Source organism: Meriones unguiculatus, chromosome 9, assembly GCF_030254825.1.
Source record: "Meriones unguiculatus strain TT.TT164.6M chromosome 9, Bangor_MerUng_6.1, whole genome shotgun sequence".
NCBI lineage: Eukaryota > Metazoa > Chordata > Mammalia > Rodentia > Muridae > Meriones > Meriones unguiculatus.
In genome coordinates this window covers 32656558-32669552 of record NC_083357.1, presented here as the reverse complement: position 1 = coordinate 32669552, position 12995 = coordinate 32656558, and the positions used below count along the sequence as shown (strand labels likewise).

At 43.4% G+C, this 12995-nt stretch overlaps 1 protein-coding gene across 1 annotated transcript; it reads left to right on the top strand.

Annotated features, from left to right (window-relative positions):
- The first annotated feature begins 28 nt into the window (after positions 1 to 28).
- Rpl15 (ribosomal protein L15) lies at positions 29 to 3118 on the top strand. Its single transcript, XM_060391020.1, has 4 exons — positions 29 to 164; positions 634 to 815; positions 951 to 1087; positions 1745 to 3118. Exons 2-4 carry the CDS (start codon positions 644 to 646, stop codon positions 2048 to 2050), a joined length of 615 nt encoding a protein of 204 aa, XP_060247003.1. The 5' UTR covers positions 29 to 164; positions 634 to 643; the 3' UTR covers positions 2051 to 3118.
- The last annotated feature ends 9877 nt before the right edge of the window (positions 3119 to 12995 follow it).

Sequence of the window (12995 nt, the reverse complement as noted above, 5' to 3'; positions counted from 1 at the left end):
CAGCCTGACTCCGCCCACCAGCTTAGATGTTGGAACTACAAGTCCCAAGAGGCCCCGTGCAGCCACCCCGCCCCACCGGAAGAAGGGTGGCCGAGGTGGGGGAGGAGCCACAAAAGGGATTGTGGGAGAAAGGCTTCTTCCTTTCCTCTGGCGGCAGCCATCAGGTAGGCAGGTTGGGTGGTATATGCGTTCCCATCGGTCGCGAATCGCGCTGGTGCTTAGCCATCCGGCCCTGGCGCCCTCGCCGCCTCGGAGCTTCTTCCTCGCGCGAGCGGCCAGTCAAGACGCGGGGTGGACAGGGCGCCGAAACGCCGCCATCCGGGGCGCTTGGGGAGAGCCGCGATGGCGGCCGCGTCCGAGCTGGGCCGGGGCCTGGTGCAGGCCTGGCCACGGCCTCCTCGTCGGGCCGCCTGGGTGGGGCGAAGTTTTCCCGCGTTTCCACGCGGTGGCGGTTGCGGCCCTGCGGCTTCCTCAAACCCGGGCTGAATCCACCCGAGTCGGCAGCTGCTCGCCACCGCTTGTGCAGAGTGGTTCTCGTTTCCTGTGGAAGATGAAGCGCGGGAAGGATCTTGCCAGTTCTAATCCTTGCCCTTCACAGCGATCGCGTTTTCAATGTGCTTCTTCCTCTCCAAGGTGAGCCAGGATGGGTGCATACAAATACATCCAGGAGCTATGGAGGAAGAAGCAGTCGGACGTGATGCGCTTTCTCCTGAGGGTCCGCTGCTGGCAGTACCGCCAGCTGTCTGCGCTGCACAGGGCTCCCCGCCCTACTCGGCCTGATAAGGCGCGAAGGCTGGGATACAAGGCCAAGCAAGGTGCGTGATGTCTTGACGTGGGTGAAGCGGTAACACTGCCCCAGAAAAGCTGGAATTTGTCTACACTTTTGTAACTAAAAGGAAGCATTGGGGAGTCTTTTAAGTGAGTCCAACCTGTTCTTGTTCTTTGTGTAGGTTATGTTATTTACAGGATTCGTGTCCGCCGTGGTGGCCGCAAACGCCCAGTTCCTAAGGGTGCAACTTATGGCAAGCCTGTCCACCATGGTGTTAACCAGCTAAAATTTGCCCGAAGCCTTCAATCTGTTGCTGAGGTAAGTGGTTTGGAGTGCCGGTTGCCCTGACAACCAACCCATTAGGGATGGTGGGCAAGAAGAAAAGAGGCAACATAGTGGAGCCTCACTGGGTAAAGGATGTACCAGAGGTGTGTTACACTTGCAGAAAGCAATGACTATCAGACCTCATTTTGTGACAAATATATACTGAGAAGATTTTTTTTTTTTTTTTTTTAAGCTAGGTTCTACAGAACCTAGGGGCTGCCCCATTCTTGCAGGAGACAGGGTTTTCTCTGTAGCTCCAACTGTCCTGGTCTGCTTTGTAGTCCAGGCTGGCCTCATCAACCAACACCTCCCTGTAAATTTCTGGGCTGTTCTCATATTACATTTACCTATGTTGCTAATATTCAGTGGTCAGTGTTTCTTTTGGGTTGCTAAGCTGTGTTGTGTTTCCTTTCCACAACTACAAGTTTCATTTCTTGTATAAGGCGATAGGCTTGATCCCTATTATTGAAGGGTGCTGGAATACTGTTCAATGCCTGTTTGTGCAGGGAGACTAAAGGATGGTGTGTTTCTGTCTGTATAGAAAGAAAGCAGCTTTCCTTTGGGCTAGTCTTTAGTTCTTAAGGGTAGTCTTTTGCTGTAGTACAAAAAAAAACTGACAGGTTTTTCTCTCTCCCTCACCTCCCATTTTAGGAGAGAGCTGGACGCCACTGTGGGGCTTTGAGAGTCCTGAATTCTTACTGGGTTGGTGAAGATTCCACATACAAATTTTTTGAGGTTATCCTCATTGATCCATTCCATAAAGCTATCAGAAGAAATCCTGACACCCAGTGGATCACCAAACCAGTCCACAAACACAGAGAGATGCGTGGGCTGACATCTGCTGGCCGCAAGAGCCGTGGCCTTGGAAAGGGCCACAAGTTCCACCACACTATTGGTGGCTCTCGCCGTGCAGCCTGGAGAAGGCGCAACACTCTCCAGCTCCACCGTTACCGCTAATACACGTAATGTTTGTAAAATTCATACCCAATAAACAATTTAGGACAGTCATGTCTGCTTAAAGGTGTTATTTGTCTGTTAAAAGTAGTCTGCTGATTGTCATGAGTGCTTTGTGGAAATATCCAGGTTAAAGTGCAATAATTGTTTGAAGGCTACAAGTGATGGTGTATCTTGTTTCTGATAAACTTTCTGTCTTGCATTATTTGCTTAGGGGATTAAGTATATCGTGTTTACGCCCTGTGGTATCCTGTGTGTAAAATGCTGTAGGAGTCCTGAAACTAGTCCTAGATGTGTTTGGTGCATGTGTCTCAGAAGAGGCAGGTAAACTTGTTGGCGTTTCATGTTCTGTTGGGGCTCTGGAGTATGGGCTTGATGCCCAGTGCTCGGTGTTCACACCTGTGGATTTTAAAGCTGGAGGGGTGGGACAGATCATTTTCCTTAGGATTTGTAAGCTAGTTAGGCTGCTGTGTGGGGTTAGTACCAAGCAAACTTACGTTGGGATCGTGTTAGTATGCAACCACTACAAAGCAGCTGTGTAGTGGCACGTGCCTTTGACCCCAGCACTTGGATGCACATCTCAGTTCCAGGGTTACGTAGAGAAACCTTGTCTTGGAGGGGCCACACAGACTTCCAGTCAATTCCTCTAGAGGGTAAGAAAACTGAATTGGCAGTAAGATTTCGTTGTTTACAATCTGCCCTTAGGTAGTACCTGAGGTTCCTGGTCCCTGATAAAATACCTGGACATTCTTGACATTTCACAAAGGACACACTTATCCACCACATTGTTTTACATTTGTTTCTGCCATGCCTTGGACTTTCCCCACAGTGAGTTTGGAAAAAATCAGGTGGTATTGCCCAAATCACACATCCGAGTCTTAACAGCTGGCTTGATGTCAAAATCTAATTGTTTTTCTTAAACTGATTTTTCTCTTGAAATTTCAAAGGATTTTATTGATTTCCAGAAAGTAACTAGACTTGAAATCTTGAGACCTAGAATTCTTTTCTATTCAGCAAAATATATCGTGTATAGAGGTTGTTCAACTAAAGTAATAAATGTCTGTTAAACAAGTGGACTTTGTTATCTTTTATGTTAAAGGAAAAACTTGGAGAAGATACCTAATGCTAGAAGTGACAAACATAATTTGAGAGAAATGTAGTGTCCTAAGCAATAGAAAACTGCTTGGCCCTGACACTGGAAAGACTTCCTGCTAAGGCCTGTCAGCAATCACAAGCCAGCAGGTAGAGGGGCTCTGTTTAAATTGGTCCTGGCCTTGTGCTCAAAGTTTTTAGCAAATGGCTTGTGATTGCTGGTCTCCAGTTCTTCAACTATAATCATTGTTAATCGTTCCCCATCTAATTGGAATCCTATTAGAGGTTGTGTCTAGTGCTGTGGTTTCTGGGTTTTGTTTCAGTTTTGAAAAGCTGATGCTGTCATTTTAATTGTTCTCTTCCCAGGTTCAGGCATCATAGCAGGCATGTATAAACCTTCAAAGGGATTTGTCATAAGAAAGGATCTATGAAGCCCTGGCTGGAAAAGAACTTGTCTTAAACTCAGATCTACCAACACTTGGTTTCTTTGTGAGACAGTCTTAATGTATAACGCAGGTTGGCCTCGAGTACTGAGGTTACAAGCCTTTCATAATGCTTGGTCTCAGAATTTAGAAGGAATAGATGAATACTAGTCTTATTAGTGAAGTATACTGGTGTGCTCAAAACCACACAATGTATAGATCAGGATAGTATACACCTTCACCCTCAGATTTGGGAGGTAGGCAAGAGTATCAGAACAGTCTAAAAAGGTGGTGGGTGGCAGGCATTGCATTGAGTCAACCTTCAGGCCATGATTGCATGACTTCAATCCCAACATACCCAGGAGGCAAGCTGACCTCTGAGTTCAAGGGCTATACAGAAAAACCCTGTCTTAAAAAATGACAGCCCAGTCTACAAAGAAGTATGCCTCCAGATTCTTATCCTGAAGGCAGTTGGATAATCAGTTTTTTTGGTTTTGTTTTAGATTTTGAGATAGTAGACCTTAAATTGACCTTTGAATATGGAAACTACAGGTGTTTGTTTTCACAAGTGCTGCCTTATCCTAGCTTACTGATGCTAGGGATTGAATCCAGTACCTTGTGTGTGCTAAGCAAGCACTACCCACTATAAGAAATACTTCACAGCAAGCCAGTGTGGGAGGATCCCAAGATGGCCTCATTAGCAGCAGTGTGGTATCTACTGTGAGTGGTGAGATTACATAGATGTACCAGCACACCTGGTTGTAAAATGTATTAACATGTTATTTGTTTATTCTTGTCCAAATGATAAGAACTTAGTATACATACTAAGTTCTTTGCTGAATTATCTAGGAGCTTATTAGTCCACAAATAGCTTTGTTCTCCATTTCTGCATGGTGTTCATTATAAAGATTTAACATAATTTGATGTGGCCCTGTATTAGCATTCCCTAGAGCAGTGGTTTTCAACTTGTGGGACTACCCCTTTGGGGAGTCAAATGACCCTTTCACAGGGGTCACCTAAAACCATCAGAAAATACATTTACATTATGACTCAACAAAATTACAGTTACAAAGTAGCAACAAAAGTAATTTAATGGTTGGGGGTCACTGTTCTAGAGGAACATAAGTGGCTGAATATATAGTACAAGGGGTTTTATTCGATTGCCTTACATTATACAGTCTGGGTAGTGCAACAATAGCTGGATGCCTCCACAATTCCACTTCAGCACTGAAGGCTGGGAAGAAATCCTGAGGGGCTGCTTTTGTCAAAAACTGATGACAGCAAAGGGTGGGGGAGGTGGCAGACCAAGAAAGTAGGCACTCTCAAAGGCGGGCACAGCGAAAACACTGCCTTTCCTCGGACTGTGTTACAACTGGGCCACTCCAAGGGAGGAGCTTCCTCAGGTATGCTTCTATGAAATACTCTCACAGAATTCCATGTCTTAGTTGATTGACAACCAAGTTAATTATTACAGATTTTCCACCATGAATTATTTCAGAAAGAAAAAGATATATAGGTAGCCTGTATGATACATTGTAGTAGAATGGTTGAGTTCAAAGTAGATAACTTTGATAGATTGGCAGAAGAGATGACTCAATGGTTAAGAGCACCTAATATTGTAGAAACCTTGAGTTCAGTTCCCAGCATCCTTACCAGACAACTGACAACCACCTGAAACTCCAGCTCCAGGGGATCCATCACCCTCTTTTGGCCTCCAAGAACACCTACATGTATATCCATATACACACCATATGTACACAGAAATACAATAAAAATAAACTTGGACTTGAAGCTCTAAGTCCACTTTCAATAGTCATTGTCCAAGCCGGGCATGGCGGTGCATATCTTTAATCCCAGCACTCAAGAGGCAGAGGCAGGCAGATCTCTGAGTCTGAGGCCAGCCTAGTATATAAAGCAAGTCCAGAATAGCCAAGGCTACACAGAGAAACCCCATGTTTAAAAAAAAAAAAAAAAAAAAAAAAAGCATTGTCCAGTTATTTTCCATAGAGGTTGTACCATCTTAAACCCTCACCAGCAATATATATAAGGGGACTTTTTATATACCCACTAATCATTTTATCAAATTTGGGGATCTCTTTGAGTCTGTTATTGGAAATGGTCTTGTTAGATACTTTTATTGTGAACTTCCTTGTGTGGCAGAGAAAACATATCAAAGCTTTTACCCACTGGAATACACAGCTAAGCTCTTCCCAATCCATCATATATTTATATATATATGAGGTCATAGAGCCATTCTGCCAGTAGGACAGGAGCAGACACAATACATTTATTCCCTGCTTTCCCAAGCTTCATGTGACCATGTAAGCCTTTGTTCCAGAAGGCCTGGCCACATGACTGCTAGACAGTGAGAAGTAAGATCTCACTGTGCTAAGACCATTGATTGCTTTTTTCTCATGGCAGCATAGACCTTAAAATCAGCAATGATTCTTCTATATTTTCAGTAACGTGTTACTATCTTTTAACTTTTTTGTTTCTCTGTGTAGTCCTGGCTGTCATGGAACTCAATCTGCAGCTCAGTCTGGCCTCAAACTCAAACTCAGCCTCTGCCTCTCTGCCTCTCTGCCTCTCTGCCTCTCTGCCTCTGCCGTGCTGGGCTTAAAGATATGTGCCACCACTGCCCAGCTTCATTTGTTTATTTTAATCTGTGTTGGTGTTTTGCCTGCAGTTATGTATGTGAGGAACTGGACTCACAGAAAACTGTGAGTTACCATGTTGGTGCTGGGAACTGAACCCAGCTCCTTTGCAGGAGCATCTAGTGCTCTTAACCACGGAGCCATCTCTTCAACCCAATTTTTTAATAGATCGATTTATGAGCATTTTGCCTGTATGTATATATGTATACTACATGTATGCTTGGTACCTATAGGAGATGTCAGATTCTCATGTTGGTGCTGGGACTCAAACCCGAGTTATCTATAAGAATAACAAATTCTTAACTGCTGAGCATCTTTCCAGAACTCTAAGCTTTTTAATATTTTGTGTGTATATGGTGTTAGGGCTCTAACCAAGACCTTGAGAATACTAAGCAACTTCTCTGTCATTAAGCCACATCTTAGCCCTGGGTTTTATTGGGAGATTTTTTATCGTTCTGTTTTGCTTTAGTGTGTGTGTTCAGGGGATGGAAGACATATGCACACTTGGACACAGATAGCAGTTACGTATGTGGATGTCACTGGAGGACTTCGGTGAATTCTCCCACTTGGTTGATACGGGATCTCCAGGCTAACTGACCCATGAGTGTGCAGACAATTCCGTGTCTGCCTCTAATCTCATTATAGGAATACTGGGATTCGAGGTGCATACCATCACATCTGGCCTTTTCATGGTTTCTGGGGAGTCAAACTCAGGTCATCATGCTTTTACCTGTTGAACCATCTCCCTGGTCTCCAGTTACTAGTTTTTTTGTTTGTTTTCTGAGTTTTTTTGCTTTGTTTTTTGGTTTTTGTCTTTGACACGGTCTTCCTTTGTAGCTCAGGCTGGCCTCAGTTTCACAATTCCCTGCTTGCTGATTGCTGGTACCGTATGTGTGCACTACTTCAGGTGCTTTGTCTATTTTCCCATCAGAAAATCCCTTCTCCCCCCCACTGTATTTCTCTCTCTCTCTCTCTTTTTCACACACACACACACACACACACACACACACACACACACACTCATTTATTTTTATTTTAAGATAGGGCATTATATAGCCCAGGCTGGCTTGGAAGTTACTATGCAGTGGATGGCCTTGAACTTCTGACTCTCCTGCCTCCACCTCCCAAGTGCTGAGATTCCAGGTATACACCATCATGCCCACTGATGCTATTGAGTACTTGCTCTTACTAGATCATCTCTTACCATGTTTCTGCTCAAAAGTTTTTCTTTCTTTCCTTCTTTCTCTTTCTTTTCTCAAAGCAGGCTTTCTCTGTGTGGCCTTGGCTGTCCTGGACTCGCTTTGTAGACCAGGCTGGCCTCAAATTCACAGAGATTTGCCTGCCTCTGCCTCTCCCAGTGCTGGGATCAAAGGCATGCACCACCATGCCTGGCTTTAAAAGTTTCTTAAAGATGAATGAATCAGATACTATAAAATAACTTTGTTCATTTCAGTTCTTCATTCTTCTGATTCTAAGCTCTTATTCCACTGCTAAATTCTGAAATTCCTAAGCCCAGTTAGTACAACTATTGTGTTAGAGTAAGTCGGGTTCTAGTTCCCAAATCTCAAGAGACTGAAAATGCTAAAGACTTAGTTGGGCATGGTGGAGCATGCCTTGGGGAGCAGACAAGCATTAGGAGGTCAAGGTTGGCCTGGACTACATGACTCTCTCCTAAAAATAACTTGAAAAACAAAAGATAAATGTTGGTTTCTTTTGTGTGTGTGTCATGGAGTGTGTATGTACCCATGTGTGTGCATATATATGTGCCTGTGTGTGCATGTGCACACGCCTGAGCAGGCACACAGAAGGACTGAAGGTGTACTGCTCTTCCTCAGAAACTCGAAGCTGACTGACCCTGGTGAAAACACTTTTCACAGAGATAGCCAGCGAGCCTCAGTGATCCTGCCTCTGCCCTCACCCCCTCCCTGGGGGTTAAGCAGGATTTCTGCACACAACTGCAATCAGTTTGCCACTGTATGTGACGGTACTTCTTGCCTGTGAGCCATATGCATATTCACTGAGCAGCACTGCAGACCTGCTTTGCCAGTGTGGTAGTCACTAGCCACCAATGGCTAAATTTGATGGAATCCTTCATTTAGATGCTCTGAGACCACATCTGCTGCCATGCTCGACAGCACAGAAAACCTGCGGACCACCACAAGAGATGACCATGTGGTGTTGACGGGAGCCATTGAAACTCCTTTCTTTTTTCCTGTGTTACTTGCCAGAAGATGAAGAGGAAAATGGTTTGGTTCTATCATAAAAATGTTTTATTAAATTTCACATTAGGGTTGTATTTGTTGCTATATTCTTAACTGGTCTGGCTGATAACTGTTACTTGGATGTTTCTTTTTGGTGTGTACATGCACAGGTATGTGCTCTCAAGCCAGAAGAGGGTATGAAATCCCCTGGAGCTGGAGTTCCTGGCAGTTTTGAGATGCCTGATTTGGACGCTGGGAACCAAACTCTAGTGTCTACAGGAGCAGCAATTGTTCTTAACCAGTGAGTTAGTCTCTCTTGCTTCTATTTTTAGATTTTTGTTTGTTTTGTTTTGTTGTTTTTTTTCAAGACAGGGTTTTTCTGTGGAGCCCTTCCTTTCCTGGAACTCACTCTATAGAACAGGTTGGCTCTGAATTCACAGAGATCTGCCTGCCTCTGCCTCCTGAGTGCTGGAATCAAAGGCATGCACCACCACTGCCTGGCTTTTTTTAGAAGATTTTAAACAAGAGTTTTATCCAGTAGTAAAAACTATGAAAAGAACTGCCACACCTTTTCTAAGAACAAAGGGTTGGTTTAAAACAAACAGGCATTCTTGGCTTTGGTTTGGCCATTCTCTTGCCAAACTATTGGCTGTATGAAATTGGTTTCTCCACTCAGGGAAGAGGCAATTATTTTAAGTTTGTTCTGGAAAGTCAAGCTGGCCTGAAATATCAGGGTAGTGATGTGCAGGTACAAGCTATCCTTTGATCAACAACCACCACATAGAGGATGACCCAAAGTGGAAGTTTTTACCCAGAAATCCTCTCTCCATAACCTGATGGTCAGCCCTATTTCAGGGTTGGGAAGGCTAGCCAGTTTGAAGATTATTTATATACAGTGAACACTGCCAGCAAACAGGCACTTTCTGCAAAGGAGAAATAAGCTGCAAATAGAGGCTGTTAGTAGGAAACACTTTCCTTTAAACATTTCTCTCAAGCTGGTGTGCATCTATAATGCCAGCATTTGGGAGGCTGAAACAAGATTGCTGAGGATTCCAGCCCAGCTTAGACTATATAGCAAGACCCTGGATCATCATACCTCCATTCCCCTCCCCCCCCCCCCCCCCCCCAAATCCCACAGTAGCATATCTACTGCTGAGATATTATACTTGGTCTGTGCTTTCGGCCTTATGAAGCACTCAAAGGCATGCTTTTTGCAGTACCATGCGGGCATGATACTGCACACATTTTTAATCCAGCACTCAAGAGGCAGAAGAAGGTGGATATCTGAGTTTGAGGCCAGCCTGGCCTCCAGAGTGAGTTCTAAGACAGCCAGAGATACATAACCCTGTCTCAAAAAAACCAAACCAAAAGGAAAAGAGAGAGAGAGAGAAGCATGCTTTTGAAGATGTATCTTGCATACATACTTTCAAATAGTGGTAGAGTGCACCTCATCCCTTCAAAATTAATTAAATACCTTCATTAAATTGGCATCCTATAAACACCTCACCTAATTTGCCTGCAACTCTCTTTCTTTTCTTCTTTAGAGAGGTTCACTTTTGGGCAGTGCTGGTTTAGGAACAACTGGTGAGCAATAGAATCATGCATTATCTAAACACTAAAGTTCTGTGAGAGTATAAGCATACTACTTAGGTCCAGAGGTTAATTATTAAAGGAAATTTAAAAAAAATCATCTTTGGAGGTAGATAAATGGCTCATCACTTACAAATAAGTAACTCTAAACATTTAGAAAAGATCATCCACATTTAAGATCTTTATTTCTTGGTCCCCAGTTCAAGTCTTTAGGTTGAATCTGTTGCAATCAATTCATCACTGGTAATATACCTACTATTAATATCATGGTCATGATGAAAACATTTTAATATTCTTCCCATTTTCCACTGTAATAGTTCTCTAACCTGTTAATGCTTAGGGTTTGTGTGGGTGTGTGTGGGTGTGTGTGGGTGTGTGTGGGTGTGTGTGGGTGTGTGTGGGTGTTTAGCTAAGACAGGGTCTTTCTATGTAAACTCTCAGCTACTTCTCCAGAACCATGCCTGCCTGTCTGTCCACCTGCCTGCTTGCAGCCACACTCCCCACCCTGATGGTCATGCACTCATCTTCTGAAACTGTAATCAAGCCCACAATTAAATGATTTCTTTTAAAAGTTGCCTGGCCATAATGTCTCTTTTTGCAACAGACAACTACTAAGAAAATAATGGTCCACATCCAGGACCTGAAACCTGTGAACACGTTGGCTACAAAACCAACAGGATAAAGGTTACTATCAGCTGACTTTGACATGGAGAATTTCCATGGCCTAATGTGATCCCTAGGTTCCTCTAAATGGAGAAGCAAGAGAACTGAGAGCCAGAGAGATGGCATTGTGACGCAGACTCAGCTGGGCAGTGCCAGCTTTGTAGACAGCCAGGGACCGCAGGATCACATATAGAGTCTTTCCCCAGGTTCCCACATGAACAGTCCTGCCCACATCTATGCAACAAGACCTGTCTTGGAAACCCAGCCTACAAGCACTGCAATCCCATAAATCTGTATTTTTTTAAGCCATGATTTGTGGTAATTTATTGAAAAATTGAAAATTGAGTTCCTTATTGTTCTGCTGACTCTGCATCTACCATTTCATCTCTTTCCACATACTCAACCAACCCTTCCCCACTGTAAGTCTGTGTCTCCAGAGTGATGGAGGGATTGCCCCTCAGGCACATTTGGTAATGTTTGGAGACATTTTTGTTTGTCACACTGAATGGGGTGTTTTGCTCCTGAAGCACGTGAGCAGAAGCTGGTAGACACTGCTAAGTACCCTGAAATGAGTCTGGCCCAGTGGCATAAGCCTGTAGCCCTAGCAACTCCGAAGATGGAGGCAGGAAGATTCTAAGTTCCTGGCCAGTCTGGGCTATATAATAAGATCCTGTTTCATAACAACAATAAGAAAAAGTTTCAGGGCTGAAGAGATAGTTCAGAGGTTAAGAGCATTGACTCCTCTTCTAGAGGTCCTGAGTTCAATTCCCACAACCATCTATAAAGAGATCCGGTGCCCTCTTCTGGTGTGCAGACACACATGCTGGCAGAATGCTGTGTACATAATAAATAAATAAATAAATCTTTTTTTTTTTTTTTTTTTTTTAGTTTCAAACATCTTAATACACAGTAGCAACATCCGATGGATAATTGTGCATCCCCAAACTAATAATGCTCTGTGGTATGAGGAACGCTACTCTTTGTGTCTGTGGTTTTGTTTATATATAGGGCTGGGAAGTAAGTTCTCCCATATGAAGAATCCCTGTACCTGCTCCACCTGCTCCATACTTCTTTTTTGTTCTTCACTTTTCCTTCTTTTTCTTGATGGCCTCAGAATCCTCCTGCCTCCACCTCCAAGTGCTGTGATGAACAGCGCTTCTTCCTCCATTCATTATCTGAATGTTTCTGAATGCACTTTATTTTTTCACACAGAAAACTGGACTCTCCCATTTTCTCTCACTCTCAAACATACTCCTCCAATAAGTTGTAGCTGAACATGAGGTAGATTGCATCCTGATCTTCTAGAGTGATGAAGAGCAATGGCAGTTTGGGCGGCTGCTAGATCATGTGTCTCCTGTAATATTGGGTCTTTGGCCAATTAAAATAAATGTTTGGCTATTTGAGTGATATCATCATTTGTAGTTTTTTTGCCTGTTTTGTTTCATTCTGCAAATGTGTTAAAACTGTAAGTTCCAAGCCAGGCATGGTGGCACACACCTTTAATCCCACTACTTGAAAGACAAAGGCAGGCAGATCTCTGTGAGTTTGAGTCCAGCCTGATCTATAAGGTGAGTCTAGGACAGTCAAGGCTACACAGAGAAACCCTGTCTTGAAAACAAAAACAAAACCAAAAAAGTTCCATTTCAAAGTTTTATTTGAGATTTTATTTATGCTGAGGTTAGCCCCCATGGCTCATTATACATTGAGCATCACAAGGGTGGCAATTCTGGGCAGGGAGCCAGCACTCCTGGGTCAGCAGGAACAATTTCAGCTCAATTTATAAAGCAAAACAAAAACGATCTGGTTGACCTACAAGGAACAATTTTGCAAGAATTAATGTTAACTACAATGGTGGTTACAATTCATAGCTTGCCTATCTTCCTGAGAAAATAAAGCCTTCTTCAGATTGGTTTTTCTGAAAGCAAGAATTATTTATCTTTTTAATTTTTTAAAATAACATTTATTGGGGAACAGTGTACCATGGGTTGCAAGTGGAACTCAGAAGACAACTTGAAGAAATCTATTCTTGTGAAAATAACTTATTCTCCTGAAGTCTGCTTACTGCCTTTGTCTGCTAACCTAGGCTTAGGCCTGGAAGCTTCTAGTTTCCACACAATCTAATCTAGGCCTAGAATATTTTCAGCCTCTGAGACTTACTGCTGAATAAGCTCACCCTTTCTAGCTCTTTCTGAACTCTGGCTGGCTGGTTCAACTCAATTGTTCTGGCTCAACCTCCTCTCCAAGCTGACGAATTCAAATTGGGTTTTCTCTGCTTCTGATTAAATTGTTCTGCTTGGCCTCAAAAAACTCAGATATCCACCTTCTT